The sequence below is a fragment of the Felis catus genome, chromosome X, assembly GCF_018350175.1.
Source record: "Felis catus isolate Fca126 chromosome X, F.catus_Fca126_mat1.0, whole genome shotgun sequence".
Taxonomy (NCBI): domain Eukaryota; kingdom Metazoa; phylum Chordata; class Mammalia; order Carnivora; family Felidae; genus Felis; species Felis catus.
In genome coordinates, this window is record NC_058386.1 from 96,466,391 (window position 1) to 96,486,486 (window position 20,096).

At 39.7% G+C, this 20,096-nt stretch overlaps 1 protein-coding gene across 4 annotated transcripts in view; it reads left to right on the forward strand.

Annotated features, from left to right (window-relative positions):
* The window catches only part of WDR44 (WD repeat domain 44), an 80,188-nt gene that overhangs the window by 47,885 nt on the left and 12,207 nt on the right, over positions 1–20,096 (forward strand). For all 4 annotated transcript variants that reach the window (XM_011279445.4, XM_045050328.1, XM_011279447.4 and 1 more), the window contains 5 exons: positions 1,666–1,772; positions 2,748–2,899; positions 5,126–5,264; positions 6,626–6,690; positions 16,930–17,043. In XM_011279445.4, the coding sequence (XP_011277747.2) occupies positions 1,666–1,772; positions 2,748–2,899; positions 5,126–5,264; positions 6,626–6,690; positions 16,930–17,043 (577 nt within the window). The remainder of the gene's footprint in view (positions 1–1,665; positions 1,773–2,747; positions 2,900–5,125; positions 5,265–6,625; positions 6,691–16,929; positions 17,044–20,096) is intronic.

The following is a 20,096-nucleotide window of genomic DNA, read 5'->3' on the forward strand; positions in this document are numbered from 1 at the left end:
AAAAATAAACATTAAAAAAAAAAAAAAAAGAATGTCAGGTCATATTTTGATTGCAAGGAGCACCTGGGTGGCTCAGTCTGTTAAATGCCTGATTTTGGCTCAGGTCACGATCTCATAGTTAGTGAGATTGAGCCCCGCATCAGGCTCTGTGCTGGCAGTGTGGAGCCTGCTTAGGATTCTCTCTCTTCCTCTCTTTCTCTCTGCCCCTTCCCTGCTTATGCTCTCTCTCTCAAAATAAATAAACATTTCAAAAAATAAATAGAGGAAAATGGAAAATGCAAGCCTTTCATACTTTTACCCCCAGAAATAATCTGTGTTAATAATTAGGTGTATTCTCCATAGAATGTTTTCCCTCACAAAAGTGGAAATAATACTGTGCATATGGTTTGTCGGCTTGCTTCTTTTGCCCCCCCCCCTTTTTTTAAGTAGGCTTCATGCCCAATGTGGGGTTGAACTCACGACCCTGAGATGCGCTACTGACTGAGCCAGCCAAGCACCCTGTTGGCTTGCTTTTTTAAAATCTCTAATATGTAATGGACATATCTTCATATCAGTACCAATAGTAAATTTATTGTATTCTTTTTATCAGCCAGATATGGGGGTTCAGTGCTGCAGACACCATCGTTAAGAAGACAATCTTAGTCTCTGCCCTCATAGAGCTTCCAGTTAAATAAGAGAAATAGATACTAAATATAATTACACAGATAAATCTAACTACATTTGTAGTAATTGCAGTAAAAGAAATGTATGGGGTACTCTGGGAGTATAAAACAGGAAAACCTGCTCTAAAGAGTCAAGGAGGGCTTTTGTGAGAAATCTCTACTTTCTACACTTTGTTAATAATGCTGTAGTGAACATCTTTGTATATGTAGCTTAGCAAGTCTTTCAGATACTGTCCTTAATATCATGAGCTCCCATGAATTGGTAAAAATTTACTCCTGTAAATTTTGCTTTGGTTTTAGATATCATTTATGTACTGTGCTTTGTTTTTTATAATCTTAATGTATGAAATTTGAGACCAAGATTATTTAAAAAGCAATAAATAAGTCCTATTTATGGAAGTGTGAGATGCATACTTGCATTACATTGTGTTTGGGAATACCTCCTGGGAAAGCTCAGCCTGACTGTATTGCTTTCAAACACCCAAACTGAAAGAGAAGAGATGAAGGGCCATCAGAGGGTACCAAACATCCTATTCTGTAAATAAATACCTCTTTATAGCTTATTTTTATTGATAAAATGTGTTTTTAAGGATTACGCTTTAAAGCTGTCTTCTCAAAGCAATTCTCATTGCAGATTCATGGCCTCACCCCAGACCCTCTAAATCAGATGATCTACAGATGGATCTCAAGTTCATGCACTTGAAACACTCTCCTCCCACTCTATCCCCACCAATTCATTATTCACCATTGAAAAGCCAGTGCTCTTAGAGTGTGATATTGTACGTTGGGAAGAAGTGTCTGTATTTTCTTTGTAGTCATATTGGCTTCTATATATTTATTCCATAGACAAGGGATAGAGGAACTCAAAGGCCTACTATTTACGTTAAAAAGAAGTTATATCAAAATATATACTTGTCACAGCTAATGAGATTATCTGTGAATTGTTGAATTTTTACAGTTAGTTAATAAGAAATAATTTTGTTGTTTTTGTAATTTTGGTAAGGACTCAACTAAAGAAGTTCTTAGGAAAATCAGTAAAGAGAGCAAAGCACCTTGCAGAGGAATATGGTGAACGTGCTGTAAATAAAGTTAAAAGCGTTAGAGACGAAGGTAAGTGAAATAGAACATTGCAACTGAATATTTAAATGATTTGTAATTGTCCAAATTTAGCCTATAGTTTATAAGAAACATTCTATTTTGTTGAAAGTAATAAGCCTTTATAGCTAACACCTTAGCATTTCAGTAAGTCATGTTACTCTAGATATCTATCACTTAATTTTATGAACAGGAAGAAAAAGAAATTTGTGCATCTTAAACATGAATTTGTACATACTTTGTGGCAACCTGGAAGAGTTGTAATAATCAGTTGTAAACTAGTTATGTGAGGCTATTTAATTTTTTTTTTAATGTTTATTTACTTTTGAGACAGAGTGAAAGAGAGACAGAGGCATGAGCGGGGGTGGGGCAGAGAGAGGGAGACACAGAATCCAAAGCAGGCTCCAGGCTCTGAGCTAGCATCACAGAGCCCGATGCGGGGCTCGAACTCATGAACCGCGAGATAATTACCTGAGCTGAAGTCAGATGCTCAACTGACTGAGCTACCCAGGTGCCCCAAGGCTATTTAGTTTTTGTAAACATTTTCAAAATTAGGTAAATTTTCTGAATTGCACAGATCTTAACTTCCTGTGCCTTTGTTGTACTCATTTGCTTTATTTAATAAGCACTAACATAAGTAGTTATTTTGTGCCAGTGTTCTAAGCATTTTCACCTATATTAACTCATTTAATCTTCATAAAAGCCCTAAGAGGTAAGTACTGTTATTACCCCCTTTTATAGATGAGAAAACCGAGGCACAAAAAGATCCAGTGCTATAGCTGTGGTCATACAGATGACAAATGACAAAGCTGGATTTGGACCTAGACAATCTGGCACCAGATTCCATGCTCTTAACTAATATGCTATTTAGTAATAGATTTTGCTTTCCCATTTAACGAATTTTCTTAGTAAACAATGGATATGAAAATATGATAGTAGCTATATATCTATGTTAGCTAGTGATGATTTCTATATTGCTTTTCTATTCAGTGTTTCATACTGATCAAGATGATCCTTCATCGAGTGATGATGAAGGAATGCCATACACGAGACCAGTCAAATTCAAAGCAGCGCATGGTTTCAAAGGACCTTATGATTTTGATCAGATCAAAGTGGTGCAAGATCTTAGTGGTGAGCATATGGTAAGAAACATTTATATTTTTCACGATTCTGTTTTCATTGAGAGGAGTACTTTGGCTTCTATAAAGGCAATCTCTTGTTATATATGTAATTTTTCTAAACTGACTCAAGAAGAATAAATTGATATTAACATGATTTGATGACTTCAGAGTCTCTCTCCGAATTACTGTTCAAGAAGTGAACGTTATTGAATAAGTCAACTCTAAGCTCGTATCTTTAAGAAAGCTATGTAAAGGTACCAAATTTGAAAGAGTTAAATTTACAAGGTGGTCTATCACACTTTGGAAGACATTTAAAATGTTCCCTGGGTATATTTTAAATAATTAACAAATATTTCAGTAGTTCAATGTATTTTGTAAGATGGCGGCTAAAACCAGGAGAGAGAGGTACAAGTTTTCTATCAGAGTTAAAATGTACCGATGATATTGCAGTTACCCCTTAAAAATGCTAGGAACACAGGGAAGGTGGTACTGAACTCAGAATTGGACAGATGATGCTATGGCTCCTTGATCAGGGAATCTATGTATCTATTTAGATTTTAAATCTAAAATTTGGCTTAATTGGAAGGAAGCAACCATAAACCATCAGATGGCAGCCAGATTGGAATTTAAACTTTGGTGCTTATAATCTACATATGAAATGTTTGACTTGATTATAGTCATGTCCTTAAGGAACTGATGAATTTTTTTGTACTGTTTTAATTCACTTTCATTACTTCCAGTTTTAAGTAAAATCTCATTGTAGTAGGTTCCAAGTAACAAATTTTTTTTTTTTACAAATTTTTTAATATACTTGAATTTTGTGGAAATCAGTGTTATTCCAGTAAATGAGCTGTTGCCTCTAACTTGGAAAATCTTTTTTTTTTTTTAAGGGAGGAGTATCTTTTTTTTTTTTTTAAGTTTATTATTAAGTGATCTTTATACCCAACACGGGGCTGTAACTCACGATCCTGAGACCAAGAGTCGCATGCTCTCCCAACTGAGTCAGCCAGGCACCCCATAACTTAGATAATCTTTTTGTTCTGCATAGGTATGTGTTGTAACAGTAGACATGACAGTATTTCTTGTAATAGCGTTTGGCTTTTCCAATTTAAGGGTTTATATTCGCTAACCACCCCCCAACACACACATACACACACACCCACACTCCCCTATTGTTAGCAGTATCAGGGAATTCTAGCCATATACTCTGAAACCTTGTTTCTGGGGGGAAAAAAACAGGAATGAGACCACAGCATTCCAATGCTTATAAATGCCCAGTGCCATGAGGGTCCCTGCTAAGGTGGCCCTTACATTTCCCTCAGCCTTGAGCAGGAGTGCTAGTGCTAGCCTGAGGGCTCTGCCTCGTCCGATCCCACTTCCCCCTTATGTTCAGCTAGGAGACTGAGATCCCAGACTAAGACCTGTGGGTTTTTCTTAATGTTTATTTATTTATTTCGAGAGAGAAAGAATATCCCACATGGGGTCCACGCTGAGAGCCCAGAGCCCAACATGGGGCTCGATCTTATGAACCATGAGATCATGACCTGAGCCAAAATCAAGAGTCAGACGCTTAACCGACTGAGCTACCCAGGCGTCCCAGGATTTGTTTTTACAGTGATTCGTGGGCACCTCACAACTCCATTTCCATTAATATGTGGATATGGCTTGGGGCTTTGAAGTTGTTAGTCTAGGTTATGGTAAATTACTATTTTATCCCACCTTTCTCCTAAAAGTTCCTCTTTGTGCTGTTGTAGCATCATTGGACTATTGGCCTTAAGTGGTGTTAGTAATGTGAGCCTTACCTTAGTATGTATAATTTAGCATAATTCCTTACTTTGGCTTAAAAATAATGGTTCAGCTCTTAGGGGCATGTGGATGGCTCAGTCAGTAGAGCATGCAACTTGATCTCAGGTTTGTAAGTTCAAGCCCTATGTTGGGTGTAGAGATTACTTAAAAATAAAACCTGAGGGGTGCCTGGGTGTCTCAGTCGGTTAAGTGTCCAGCTCTTCGTTTTGGCTCAGGTCGTGATCTCACTCCATGAATGAGTGAGACCCATGATCAGGTCGTGGGATTGAGCCCCACATCTGCCTGTGTGCTGACTATGTGGAGCCTGCTTGGGATTCTCTGTCTCCCTCTTCTCTCTGCCCCCCCCAAAATAAATAAACTTAAAAAAAATAATAAAATCTGAAAGAAAATAACGTTTCAACTTTTAAAGTAATAACTTTGAGCCTTCCTTTCTTTTCATAGGGAGCCGTTTGGACCATGAAATTTTCTCACTGTGGCCGATTACTTGCCTCAGCTGGACAAGACAATGTAGTGAGAATATGGGCCTTAAAAAATGCTTTTGACTATTTCAACAATATGCGAATGAAATACAATACTGAAGGTATTTTTCACTTATTTGTGGGCTTTAAAACTCTAGAGACATCTGATATTTTGACATTTTAGGTATAATGCTCTTCTATCTGGCAACCATTTGCAGCAATCACTACTTTTCATAATAGCCACAAACCCAAAAGCAGACGGAAGTCAACACCGAAAAATCATCTAAATCCCCTGAAAAACGCTACCACAAAGTTTTTGACTTGATCCCTTTTGAGGTGTAGCGCAGGGTTTATTTCATCAACCATTGGGAACAAGGTTACTTGGTGTCCCCTGGCAACCTTTAGTTCTATCCTGGATTAAAATGAAAGACCTGATAAGTCTAGAAAAAGAATGAGAATAATAATATCCATCCAATAATAAAGGAGACATAGCCATGAAAAGCAAATGTGATTTGTCGTACATCGAAGGGTATATGAAAAAAGGTTAAATGGAAAAGAAAAACCTCAGAGAGTGATGTATGTACACAATGATTACAACTGTGAAATCTTTCTGTATATTGGTAACTTACCAGGAACGTATGTAGAATCGATGTAAATAGAAGCTTTATGTTTATGGGATTCTTTTCTCATAATTACATAACTCCAATACGTCTTCTCCACAAACCTGTCCCTTCCCCAGTCAACTAAGGCTGAAACAAGAAATTAAGAGATGGGAGAAAGGAGAATCAGTGGCCATGGGCTGGAGTATGGAGTATATTTGAAGCACCAATTTGAGGAACATAGAAACCCAGGGAGATCCACTAAACTGGCAAACGAGGCCCTGTACACTTTAGTAGCCCTGTGGGTATTGCTTGCATTATGTTATGATACATAATTGAAGATGATAACGGGTTGGCAAAAAGTTGAACTATGTTTACGATACATTTCTTTTATTGCCCTGCCTGGAACAGAAAGACTAAGTGGCCCTCGAGACTTCTACTAACCTAGACCCTTTGTGCCCCTTTATTGTTCATCTTTGTATTCACTACGAATAATGAGGATTTAACAGTATTTTATTAAATTGGGACTATGGCTTATAAAGATTTTTTGATTAAAAGTGATAAAAACAATATTTTGGTGTCTAACGAGTCAACGCTTCATTTATTTGGAAAATGTATTTTCTCAGAGCACCTGGCTGGCTCAGTCAGTAGAGCCTGCAACTCTTGATCTCAGGGTCGAGAGTTCGAGCCCCACATTAGGCATGGAGCCTATTTTTAAAAAATGTGTTTTTTCAGAATGTTACATTCTACAACTATTAATTAGGTGTTACTATGTCATTATTTCTGATTGATGTTTTGTGTGTGTGTGTGTTTGTGTGTGTGTGTGTGTGTGTGTGTGTGTGTGTGTGTATACATATGCCTTTTTATAATTATGTTGTTTTTAGGACGTGTGTCTCCATCACCTTCTCAGGAAAGTCTGAATTCATCAAAGTCTGATACAGATACAGGGGTATGTTCTTTATTTAATAGTTACTAATATAATTTGATTTGTTTCCCATGAAGTACCTTATCGTCTATTAGAAATTGTAGTTTATGAAAGCACTTAATTTAAAATTAAGATATGTTAGAAACAAAAGTTTTTTCTGTTAGAATTAGTAAATGAAAATTTGTGATATTTAAAAGTTGTCATACAGTGAATGATACTACTCAAGCTACCAAACTACCAATGTTAACTTAAATAAAACAAAATCCCCTCCCCTCAAATCCATGTTAGAATTTAAAAAAATAATGGATACTGAGTAAGGGGTGATTAAGGAAAGAAAAAAAGATACTAAACTATTTAGATTTTTCTACCTTTTTGGTTTAATAAATGCTTTATCACACTTTCAGGTACCTTAAAATATCTTGATTTTCATTTGGTCTCAGAGCTGGAAGATCAAATATAACCAATTTTAAACCTAAAAAGCAGAATGGAAGGATTATTATTCTGAGCTCTTCCCTGTGCTTTGTGTGTATTGATCTACACAGGAATGATACAAAGAACCTAAAATGTCCACCTGCTCAGCAGTATTTTCCTGGGGTCTCATTGGCTCTGTAGTGTTTGACACTATTCCCCACTCTAAACTTACTCTTCTCAGCTTTCTATGGTTCTGTTTTCCCTCGTTCTCTTCCTATATGCATGCTGTCTCTTCCTCTTCCTCCCACTTAAATGTTGCTGTTTCTCAGGGTTGTGTCCTTGGCCATCCTCATTTGACATATTCATTCATTGCCTCCAGTCCTGAACTGGCTTTACCTTCATAATTCCTGTTTCCTTTTCATAGCTGTATGGTTTTTAAACAAGGATGAGATCTTATTGGGCACGCTGCCCTTTTCACATAACAATATATAGAGAATCTTGGGGCGCCTGGGTGGCTCAGTCGGTTAAGCGTCCGACTTCGGCTCAGGTCATGATCTCACGTTGTGAGTTCAAGCCCTGCATCAGGCTCTGTGCTGACAGCTCAGAGCCTGGAGCCTGCTTGGGATTCTGTGTCTCCCTCTCTCTCTGTTCCTCCCCTGCTCGCACTCTTGTCTCTCTCTCTCTCAAAAATAAAGATTAAAAAAAACCCACAATATATAGAGAATCTCTCCATCAGCATATTCACCACACACATCAATGAATAGGTCTCAAACTGAAGTCCCTCAACAAATGTTCTTTGACTGCTTGTTACGTGTGCCAGATACTGCTAGATTCTGCAAATCCAGTGAGACCTAGTCTTTGGCCTCAAGGGCTATGCCGACTAGTGAAATAGTATATACCCACGGTTCTAGTATTGGATGGGAATACTCTTCAGAGGGTACCACACAAGTATAGGAGGTATCCTTAAGAATCAGCGCGTGAGGAAAAGCTTTCTGGAGGCTTTGTGAGTGAGCCAGGAGTTAACTGTGTGAGAGAAGGAAGGAAGGGGTTCATCAGAGCGAATAGCGAGTGCCAAGGCCTGGAGGCCACAACAGCACGGCACGTGAACGGTGCTACCACAATTCCAAGCGGCTACAGCAGAGTGGGCCTGTGTGAGAGTTGGAGGAGAGGCGGGCAGGGTTAGGATTTTACATGACCTTTTGTGTGTTAAGACATTTGGACTTTGTCCTGCAGGCTGCTGGGGGAACAGGGGTTGGAAGGATTTCGATCAGGAGCTTAATTAAAATGTTCAGATTTTTGCGGCACCTGGGTGGCTCGGTCACTTAAGCATCTGACTTCGGCTCAGGTCAAAATCTCACAACTCATGAGTTCAAGCCCCACATCGGGCTCTGTGCTGACAGCTCAGAACCTGGAGCCTGCTTCACATTCCGTGTCTCCCCTCTCTCTGCCCCTCCCCCGTGCTCGCTCGCTCGCTCTCTGTCTCTCAAAAATAAACGCTGAAAATTTTTTTTTTAATGTTCAGATTTTTGTTTCAGAAAGAGCATTCTGGTAGCGCTGGAAAGGATTGATTAGATCGGGGCTCCAGACTAGAGACGGGGAGACCACCTAAGAGGTTACCAACCCAGGAGAGAAACAGTACTTCGGTTATGAAGCAGTGGGTCTAGAAACCGTAAAGATGAGCTGAATTTGAGAGATGTGAAAGAAGTCGGACCTCTGGCACTAGGTGACCGACTAGATGGGGAGGCAGATGGTAGCCGAGGATGAGTGTCAGCTGTCTGGATTGGATAACTGGCTAGGTGTTGAATGGTCACTTATGGAAATATTTGTATTACCTACCCACAACCCTGCCTCTCTCTTTTGAGCCGCCTTTTTTTTTTTTTTTCAGTTTTTCATCCTTTTTTTTTCTTTTTAAGTTTATTTATTTATTTTTGAGAGAGAGAGAGCAAGCAGGGGAGGGACAGAGAGAAAGAATCCCAAGCAGGCTCTGCACTGTCAGCACTGAGCCCAACATGGGGCTCGAACCCATGAACTGTGAGATCATGACCTGAGTCAAAATCAGACAGTTAACCAACTGAGCCACGCAGGTGCCCTTTGTGAGCCTTCTTTAATGGCATTACCATCCATAAGTTCCTTTTCTAACTCAGTCAGAAAATACTCCATTACTTATTTTTTTCCTTACCCACATATGAAATTAGTTATAAATTTCTATCCACTCTTCCTCTACCTACAAATGCTCATGGAATCCGTCCCCTCGTTCCCCGTTGTCACTCACGTTATCTAGGTCCTGAATACCCATTTAAATGTTTGCTGTAGCCTCCTAATTGCTTTTCTGGTCTGTACCCAGTTCATTTTCCCTGCTGTCCCCAGTTTTTTGTCAAAATAATAGATCTGATGCCATTTTGTGGTTTAAAATCTTCCAGTGGCTCCTTGTCACCTGCAGGATAAGGTCCTTCCTGATCTTGCCTCATCTTACCTTTTTAACTCCGCTCTAATTCCCTGGTGCCTTTGTATCCTACTTGCCATACCGAACGTAGGTCTGTCCTTACCCTATGGTATCTGTCACTCCCGTGCCTTCGTCTTTGGGGTCTGCTTTGCCGGCAGCACCCTCCCTGCCCCCTTTCCTCACGGGGCTGAGCCCGGCTCATCCTTCGGGATTCAGTTCAAACACACACACACACACACACACACACACACACAAGGATTCAGTTCAAATCTCTTATCTTCTTCTCTTATTATCTTCCTTGAATCAAGCAGGCAAAATTGTCCCTGATTTGTGTTCTGACAGAACATTACAGGTCCTTTGACACTGTTATTACTTACCAGTTTGTCTCACTGGTTAGACTCTAGGCTGATTTAAGGCAAAAAAGTGTACTTCCCAGATTTTAGTGTCCTTGGAACCTGACCTGGTGCCTTACTGTGGTGGGCCCGAATCGGTGTTGGATTCCTGCTTCTGTGCTTCGTTCCTGTCCTCCTTTATCTGGATGCCTGCGGTGCTCCCTTCTTTCTATTCAAAGCTTGCCCAGTCTTCAAGGCCTACTTCCTTCATGAAGCTTTCCCTGACTAATGTAGCGGTACAAATTTTAACCACTTTGCTTTAGGGAAAAGGGTTTGCTTTTATTAGTTTAATTCCCCATAAGGTTTCCAGACATCGACGACCACTGAAAACGGGAACTATTTGCACCATCTTGTGTTATGCTTCTTTCAACAACCCTACTGACAGACTTCCTTAACTATGTCCATCCACCGCACCCCATCCCCCAAAAGACCTAAGTAACTCCCAATCTTGTTTGAAAACAGTCCTTTTAAATAAGGAGTGTAGTATTTCTTGGACACCAAAGTAGTGACCCCTGGAGTACTGTGCTTTTTTCCTGTGGTGGTGGAGTAGCATTTGTATCTGTTGTCTTCAGGAAAAGATTGGTGCTCCTTCCCTTTGGTCATTCTATTTGGAGACCGTTAGAAGGATCCTCTACTTCATATGCCTTTGGAGTGTGGTATCTGCTATTATCTTTGAACCTAGCGTTAGCTGCAGTGAGGGGCAGTATACACGGAGTAGCTTATTCATTTATTTATTTTCCTGATGTGTGTGTTCTTTCCTCTTTTCTCATGATAGTGATATATTTATTTTTCCACCCGCATCCTCATTTTCGTTAGCATTCATGTAAAATAGAATACCTAAAAGTACCTATTGTACAGTTGGGCATACAGACCAGCACACCCAAGATCACGGACCTGCTCATTGGTCATGCCATGCCTAGAATTCTGCCTCTTATGCTCTCCATTCCTGTTGATTTTCAAAAGTAGCTCAGTTGAAGTAAGGAAGAAAGGAAGAAGGCATGCCTCATTTGCTCCATTATGCTAGAGATTTTGTACAATTTCTCCTTGACACTAGGTGTTGTAACTATGCAGTTTACCTAGAAATTGGTGCTTTTCTTGGGTTAAATCTATGTTTGGTGTGCTTGATTAGTGGAACATTAGTATGGGTGTTCTAGCATTTAACTGCTGCTTTGAATTTTTCAGAGATTGTAGGGGAGGAAAAAATTCGCTCTACTCTCTGAGGTTCTGCAGCCAGGATTTTGCAGCTAGGATCCGTGAATAACCTGACAAAAGACAGATTCATGGGAGAAACAGTTTATTATACATGCATATGGAGGCCCTCATAGAAGAATAGTGAATACCTAAAGAAGCAATTAGACCCAGGGGCTCATACATCATTTTGACAAAAGCAGTAAGTTTGTGGAGAAGTGACAACACAGAGGAGGTGAGGGGTTGGGCTTTAGGTATAGTAAATTGTGACCAGGTAAAAATCTTGGGGGAAACTAATGGAAGATGAAGATTATTTAGTACTGTCTCCAGAGGTAAGCTTTATTCTCCCATTCCTGGCAAAGAAGAGGTGAAGGGGAGATACCTTCACAAAGAGAATTTCATGCTCTGCCTTCAGGTGGAAGCGGGGAGAGCAGATACCTTTTCTTGTGTCTGTTTCTTTTCAGTTGCCTTCAGCTCAAAATAATCTTTATGCAAAGGGAATATTTGAGGTCACACAATCTGATCTCCTTCAAGATTATTTGGACATAAAACTTGGATTAAGGGGGGGTGAGAGGTAATTTTTGTGAAATTGTACATGTATAGCATTTTATTAAAAATATGCATTGGTTTAGCTTTGGTTCAGTCAACAACAATTATTACATTTCTACAGTGTGTTAGGCACTGAAAATATAAAGGAGCCATGGACAGTTCCTGTCAAGGAGCTCTGTGTGGCAAAAAACCGGTATCAATGGTGATAATATATGTCCAAAGCAGAATTAAGTATCATTTTCCCTAGATAGCCCCTCCTTTGATAGTGTACTTGATGTCAGTTAATTAACACCCGTATCTTCCCCGAGTTAGAAACTGTGTTCACTGTTTAGTCTTCTCTCCCTTCAACGTTTGCTCATTCATCAAATCCCGCCCACTTGATCTCAGAAATGTCTTTGGAATCTGGCCATTCCTTTCATTTCCACTCTTATAATCTGGGCCTTTATCTCTTACTTGGACCATGATAGTTATTCTCCCAGATTCTAGTCTTTCATCCTTATTGCTAACAGAATTACTTTCCTATAAAACACATCTGATCATGTTCCTTTCCTGTTTAAGTACTGCTTTTAGTTCTTTTTTTCCTACAGATTTAAGTCCAAATTCCTTAGCTTGGCTCAGTCTTTCAGAGATCAGCCTGACCTCAGCTGTCATTGTTATTTTTCACCCTTCCCTCTTGCAAACCTTATGTTCTGAACTCACTCGGTTGTGCATTGTTGCCCCAACAAAAATGTCAAACCCTTTGTTGATAGCATATATTTACTATTCGCCTTTGCCTGGCCAATTCGTTTAAGAGTCAAGTCTCCTCGCTTGAGCATTTCTTGCTTTGCCCAGTGCATAATTATTCATATACTCCCTCACTGTCCTCATGATACTTTGCTCATATTTCTTTTAAAGGCACTCACTATATAATACATCAATTTATGTAACAACAGCTAACATTTTATGAGCCCTTATTCTGTGCCATGTACTTTGCTAAGTGCAGTTGATATCTTATCTCGTTTAACCTCACAATAGCCCTGGTACTGTTGTGAGGTACTGTTAAGAGTCCTGTTTTACAGATGAGGAAGGCTGAGAGATGTTAAGCAACTCACCGGTTTCACACAGTTGGTATATCGCATCAGAATTAAAACCCATCTCTGACCTGTCTTGGGAAAAACTTATGCTGTTAACCATTATGCTCCACTAATTGTCATTGTAAGGTCTAGCACTGTGTCTTCATTTAGTCCATAAATATTTATTGAGGGCTTACTATGTATTAATCAGTGTTGTAGGAAATCGAGGATATATAGTAGTGAGCAAAAGAGACAAAAATATCTTTTGTGAAGCTTAAATTTTAGTGGTGGGAGACAGAGAAACAAAATACATAGTTTTGTGATTATTAGAAAGTGGTAAGTTTCATAGATGAAAATAAAGCAGATAAAGTGAGGTAACAGGGAATAAATAAGGTGGGTGAGCAAAGCTTCACCCAGAGGTGGTCATTTGAGCAGAATCTGAAAGAAGTGAGGGGGTGATCATGTGGCTGTCTTGCATTCCAGGTAGAGGGAATGGCAAATGAGTTCTGGTGTGTTCCAGAAACAGCATTGTTGGGGGGATGGGGGATGGGTGAAATAGGTGATGGGGATAAAGGAGTGCACTTGTTGCGATGAGCACCAAGTGATGTATGGAACTGTTGAATTATTGTACACCTGAAACTAATATAACACGGTATGTTAACTAACTGGAATTAAAATAAAAACTTAAAAAGCCAAAAAAACCCAAAAAAAACCATCAAGAGCATTGAGGCCTGAGTAGACAGAGCTAGTGAGCGAGGGGGGAAGGTAGTAGAAAATGAAGTCACAGGGATGCCTGGGTGGCTCAGTTGGTTGAGCGGCTGACTTCAGCTCAGGTCATGATCTCAAGCTTGGTGAGTTCGAGCCCCGCATCGCCCTCTGTGCTGACAGCTCAGAGCCTGGAGTCTGCTTTGGATTCTGTGTCTCCCTCTCTCTCTGACCCTCCCGAGCTCACACTCTGTCTCTCTATCTCTCTCAAAAATAGACATTAAAAAATGTATTTTTTAATTAAAAGAAAAGAAAAAATGAAGTCACAAGAGGTGTGGAGGGGCAGTCGATTTGCAAGCCAATGCAAAGACTGTGCCTTTTACTCTGAGAAAGATGGAAGCCAGTGAAGGGTCTTTGAACAGAGAATATGACATAATCTGATATATTGTAAAAGGTTCCTTCTGGCTTTTAAATACTGAGACTAGATTATAAGAAGGTAAGAAGTGTCTTATTTTGTTATCTCAGATAATTAACACAGTTACCTGGTATATAGTCAATGTAATAAATATCAAAAGGCTTACAAGTTTTCACAGCAGTTCAGCTTTAAAATGACATTTTTAGATAACCAGGATATTTGAATATGGATTAGACATTAGATGATACGAATGATATTTTTTAGGTGTGATAATGGCATGGTAGTTATATTTAAAAGAGCGCTTATTAGTTGGAAATACATAAAGCCCATGAGCATTTACTGGTAACAACAGTGTTTAGGTCTTGCTTTAAGTGTTCCAGCAAAAATAAACAAAACTTAAAAGTGGGAGAGTGCTAAAACAACATGAGTAAGATACTGATAATCATTAAAGCAGGTGATGTATGTATGGGTTTGTTATACCATTTATTACATTATTCTGTTTCAGTGTATGTTTGAAATGGCCATAATAAAGTTTTATAAATGTTTATATGGAGATATAAATATGTGGTGATTTAGAGGGTCTAAATCTCTCTCTAGGTGTAGATATCTATAGAGATATATACATATAGATAAAATACATTTTACTTGGTGATTCTACCATTAATAATTCTACCTTTAAAAACCTATCAGAAAGAAATCACCAGATAGGGGTACGTGGCTGACTTGGTCGGTAGAACATATGACTCTTGATCTGGGGGTTGTGAGTTCAAGCCCCACATTAGGTGTAGAGATTACTTAAAAATAAAATCTTTGGGAAAAAATGCTAAATTATTACTAGTAGTCATCTCTAGGTGGTAGGATTTTAGGTCATTTTTATTTGATTCCTTATACTTCTCTGTATTTCTAAAATTTTCTTTAGTAAATAGGCCTGCTTTTATTAAAACAAATAACAGAAGATGCTGTTAAAGTCTCAGGTTTAAACCTTTTGACCATAATACCTTTTGTATTAAGATAAATAATAAAATCGGGGTAAAGGTTTATGTTTCAGGATGTTCACTGAATTGCCGTTTATGCTAGCAAAAAGTCGGAGATGTCTAAATGACCAACAAGTCGGAGCGTGATTAAATTATGGCACATGCATATGCAGCTAGTAAATGTTTTCAGAGAGTGAAATACCTAGGATGCTCGTGGTATAATAAAAAGACAGTGAATCTTGTGCACAGTGATTTCAGTGAATGTTTTTTTACAACGGAAAGATGAAGGCAATCAAAATGTTAGCAGATTGTCGTTTTAATTTTAGTTTCTCTACTTCCCGTGCTTTCTCAGCAGTCTCTATTGGGCATGTATTTACAGTCAAAGAATTTATTTAAGTCATTTGGAAAGACATAAAGAATATAAGGAGAAGAAACGGGACATTTGAGGAGAAAAATAAGATCTGGAATCACTGCTAGAGGAATTCTGCCGAGAAGTTCCTGAAATGGAAGTGATTCTTAAGCAGAATGCTGAATTTTATGCAAGAGGGCCAGGCCTGTTGGGTGTTGTGTATTCGAGGCGCGCTCGCTAGGCTGGCAGCACAGTTCGAGGGCGCGGCTGGAGTCCTGCAGGAGTGGGGGTGCCTGGCGGAAGGTCAGGGCATGGGTTGCGGCTGCTCTGCCTGCACAGAGGATAGGAGGAGGTTTTTATTATACACCGTAAAGTTCTAGACACACAGTAGCCGTAGTTTTTATCTGTTCTCATGGCCACCGTCCTAGTTTAAGCCCTCATTGTGTTAGGTACACTTTACCGACGGCCCTTCCTGCCTCCGCTCTTTCTCCATGCCGTCTGTTACCTTCTTGCCCAGCTTCCTCTTTCTGAAGCGCCAGTCACCTCGTGTGATTTTTTTTCTTTTCAGAAACCTGTGCTGGCTCTCCCCATCGCCTTAGAATGTTTGCACTTTTAAGCCGCAAATCCGAGGCTCTTTACAGTCTGTTCCCAGAGTACCCGTCCGCTCTAATCCCACGCCGTGTCTGCACACACTCTTCCTCCGTCCCCGTCATCCCGCCCCCTTCCGTAAATACGCACAGCTTATCGCTAAGAGCCCCATGTTTTGGCTCAGGCTACATCCTCGACAACATTTGAGGGGCGATCTCTGAACTTATAGTTGTATTTCTGCTTTGGTTCTGCTGTTTACAGGTGGCTGTGTGTCCTCTAATATGTTATCCTGACCTCTCTGAGCCTCAGGTTTTTTTCTTAATTTCTTCATCTTCATAATGTTAATATACCTCCTTGACAGAGTCATTAAGATTCATTCAGGTAATGAATACAAAAGCATGTTGTAAACTAAATGCGTGGCACACATGTATGGCATTATTTTCTACCTACCTCTGTCAGGATGCTTTTGACTTCAAATAACAGAAATCCAACTGAAAATGGCTTAAACAATGAGGAAGCAAGTCTGGAGGTAAGGCGGTTCCAGGGTTGGTTAATTGCACAGCTCAGTAATGTCGTCAGGGTTCTACCATCCTCCTGCTTTGCTCTTGGTCTGCCTTTCTTGGGTCTGTTCCCCTCACGGTGGTAAGATGGCAACTACAGTCTCAGGTGTCACACGGACAGCAGTGTTCAGAGGCAGGAGCGTCCCTTTAGTGTGGCCCTTTTTAAGAGTGAGGACATCTTTCTAGAAACGTCCCCCTCTCTTCCCCCTCACTCCCCTCAGTAAACTTGCCCTCCTGCCTAATTGACAAAAATGGTAGCACATGCCCATGCCCAAACCAGTCTTCACGGGGAAAGGGAATGAGCTCATCGTGATTAGCTCAGACCAGGCATGATTCACACCCTGGGGCTGGCTCCCACCTCTCCTGAGGGAACAGATGCTCAGAAAAGGACAAGGCAGGGGCTCTGTTAGGGAGGGAAAGATGGTGACAGCACAGTGTCTTCAGGGACGATCCTGTTTCATTAGGACAGGGAGGCGAATAAGCGATCAGTAGGAGGTTCATCGTAAAGGGGAGTTTGTTTTCGGTGGATCGAGATTTCAGTCAGGCAGCATACAGAATGCCGAGAGAACGGATGGGGTGGGACGAGTACGAAGCCTTTGTTTCTCCACTTTTAACATTTGTCTTTGTGTCTAAATAGGTGTGCGGTGGAGCCGACGAAGACCCTGATGATAAAAATGCACCATTTCGGCAGCGGCCGTTTTGCAAATACAAAGGACACACTGCTGATCTCCTTGATCTTTCATGGTCCAAAGTAAGAAATTCTTAGTCGAAGTGTGTATGAATTCTATGTAACTATGACTTTAGGAGAAAAACAAATGTTTTATCTGTACGATTGTCACACTGTCGAGTGATTGTATTTACTTCCTGGAAGTTATCAATTAAAAGAGGAGAAACATCAAAAAAAAAAAAGAAAGAAAGAAAGAAACATCACATTAGGCAAATAAAATGTTTATATTACTTAACAGTTCCTGTCTGGATCTGTCTACATACTTGTACTTTTTGTTTCTTTTACATAGTAATTTTGCAAAGTATTCTCTGCAAAATGGATAAGACTTTCGACTTTCGCTGCAAAGGTGAAGTCCGATTTATCTGATCAGGACTGCTTTGGCTAATCTGCTATATTTGTTAAATCATTAAGTTTGCAAATATATGAATCTTTGATAAGGCATCGTTTTATGTTTTCTTTTTTCCTTAGAGCAAAATTATTTCAGAAGTAGAGGGCCTATTTTGCCACAGAACAAATATCTGAGCAGTTTTACAAAAATTTAAAGATACTTCAAATTTTATTGAACATGTTTAAAGCATGAAACAGTGTTTTGAATTTTTGCATAATACCTTACCCTTCCTTCGTATTAAAATTTGTCAGTAATCAGGATCTAAAATATATTTAGGGGAGGGAGTAATATTGAAAAGCCTTAAACTGAGAAAAGTCAACGGAGTAAACGGAATACTATTAGAGATACCAGTGTTGCCCATATATTTTCACTGTGTCAGGAGAACCTCACGTACCACAAAGTTACTGCTGGTTTCCTTAGGCGAGTCAGGCTTTCTCAGAGCTCCAGCTTTGAATCACTCCATTTCTGAATTGCTACTCCTGCCATACTTGTTTACATGTTCTGGATGCTTTTCAAAAACCATCTGTCATAATGTCTTTCTCTAACTCAGAAGAAGCTTAGACCTCACCTGGTAGTCTGGTTTTAAACTGAGCCCTGATTGTGTCTTTATACTCCTCCCCAACCCTGTGTGAAATCTGAGTTGTCAGAGATGGAAATCTAAAGTATCCTTAATCTGATAATCATATTCATCTGGGATAAGAAGTACAAAGCACATAATTGGGAACCTTGCACTCCTTTTATTTTCTTAAAGCAACCCAATATTTTGTATGGGGTGTAATGCTGACTGGAAGAAATTAGATCTCCATTGACCACTTATCCGTCAGGGTTCTCCAGAGTCACACACCCAAGAGAACATATATGCATAAGGAGATTTATTTTAGGGAATTGGATCGCTCAGTTTTGGGTGTAGCCAAGTTGAAATCTGTAGGGCAGTCTGGCAGGCTAGAAATTCAGCAGGAGTCACTCTGGGATCATAAGGCAGAATTTCTTCTCCAGGAAACTTTTTTGTTCTTAAGGCCTTCATCTGTCTGTCTGGATGTTCTTCTCTTTAACTTTCTTTTTTACCTGTTTACTCATGCACATTTCTAGGTATTATTTACAACAGGATTGTAAGACATTCCAGAGTAGGGACCAGATTTTATTTTACTGTTGTTTCTCTTCAGGATCTAGCGTAATCAGTATTTATAGTGGGTTTTCTACGTGTTGAAGACTTACTTTGTGCCAGGTAATGAGAATTACCTTGTTAATTCTTACAGTAACCTGTGAGGTAGATGGTATTTCATTTTGCTTAAAAAAATTTTTTTCACGTTTATTTTTGAGAGAGAGAGAGAGAGAGAGAGAGAGAGACAGAGTGTGAGTGAGGGAGGGGCAGAAAGAGGGAGACACAGAATCCGAAGCAGGCTCCAAGCTCTGAGCTATCAGCACAGAGCCCGATGCAGGGCTCGAACTCACGGACTGTGAGATCATGACCTGAGCTGAAGTCAGACACTTAACTGACTGAGCCACCCAGGTGCCCCTATGGTACTTCATTTTGTAGTTGAGGAGGCTGGGTCTCTGACCCATCTGACACCACAAAACTAGTTATAGGTAGAACTTAGGTTTGAATCTAATTTCTTTGACTTCTGAAGATCATGAAATTCAAGAAAATTATTTAATTTCACTTAGTAAGTATTTACTGAACAGAACTTGGCATAGTGAAACACGTCTTAGCATGTCTCTAGTGTCTTCACTTTTAGGGATGTTTTCATATTTCTTTCATATGCTTAAAGCAATGGACTATTGCAAGAATCGAATAAAATCAACTTAATGAGCAAACCATAGATTTAGGGAATTTTTTTTTTAATATTTCATTTATTCTTGAGAGAGAGAGACAGAGCACGAGCAGGGGAGGGGCACAATCTGAAGCAGGCTCCAGGCTCTGAGCTGTCAGCACAGAGCCCGACGCAGGGCTCAAACCCAAGAACCGTGAGATCATGACCGAGCCGAAGTCGGACACTTTACCGACTGAGCCACCCAGGTGCCCCAGGGCTTTTTTTTTAAGTTTATTTATTTATTTTGAGAGAGAGAAAGAACATGCACGAACAGCAGAGGGGCAGAGAGAGAGAGGGAGAGAGAGAATCCTAAGCAGGCTCTGCACTGTCAGCATGGAGCTTGATGCGGGACTCGAACTTTTAAGAACCATGAGATCATGACCTGAACCAAAATAGACGCTTACCCAACTGGCACCCCTCAAAGTTCAATTTTTTAATTGTACGTTTCATGATCTATTTAAAAACAGGCATACCACACAAAGTGTACACTTTTAAAACTAGCCCCAAATAGCATTTATTTATCATTGCAGTACCTATCTAAATCAGTATTTGCACTTAGTCTTCTTACATTCAGAGATTAAAGATTGCTTATTACTTTTAGTAGATGACAAAGCATCTTGTGGCTTTTTGTTTAAACATGTGTTCTACTTAAGCACTCTGCAGAAGAGTGTAGTGGTTAGAGTCTGGACCTAAGGGCAGACTACGTAGGTTTAAATCTCAGTTTTGCCACCAATGAGCTATGTAGTCTTCGACAAATTATTTAGCATCTGTGCCTCAGTGTTCTCATTTGTAAAAGGGGATAATCATATACCTACCTCATAATATAGTGTTAAGAACAGTCTTTAGCACATTGCAAGTATTCAATAAATGTCATCATT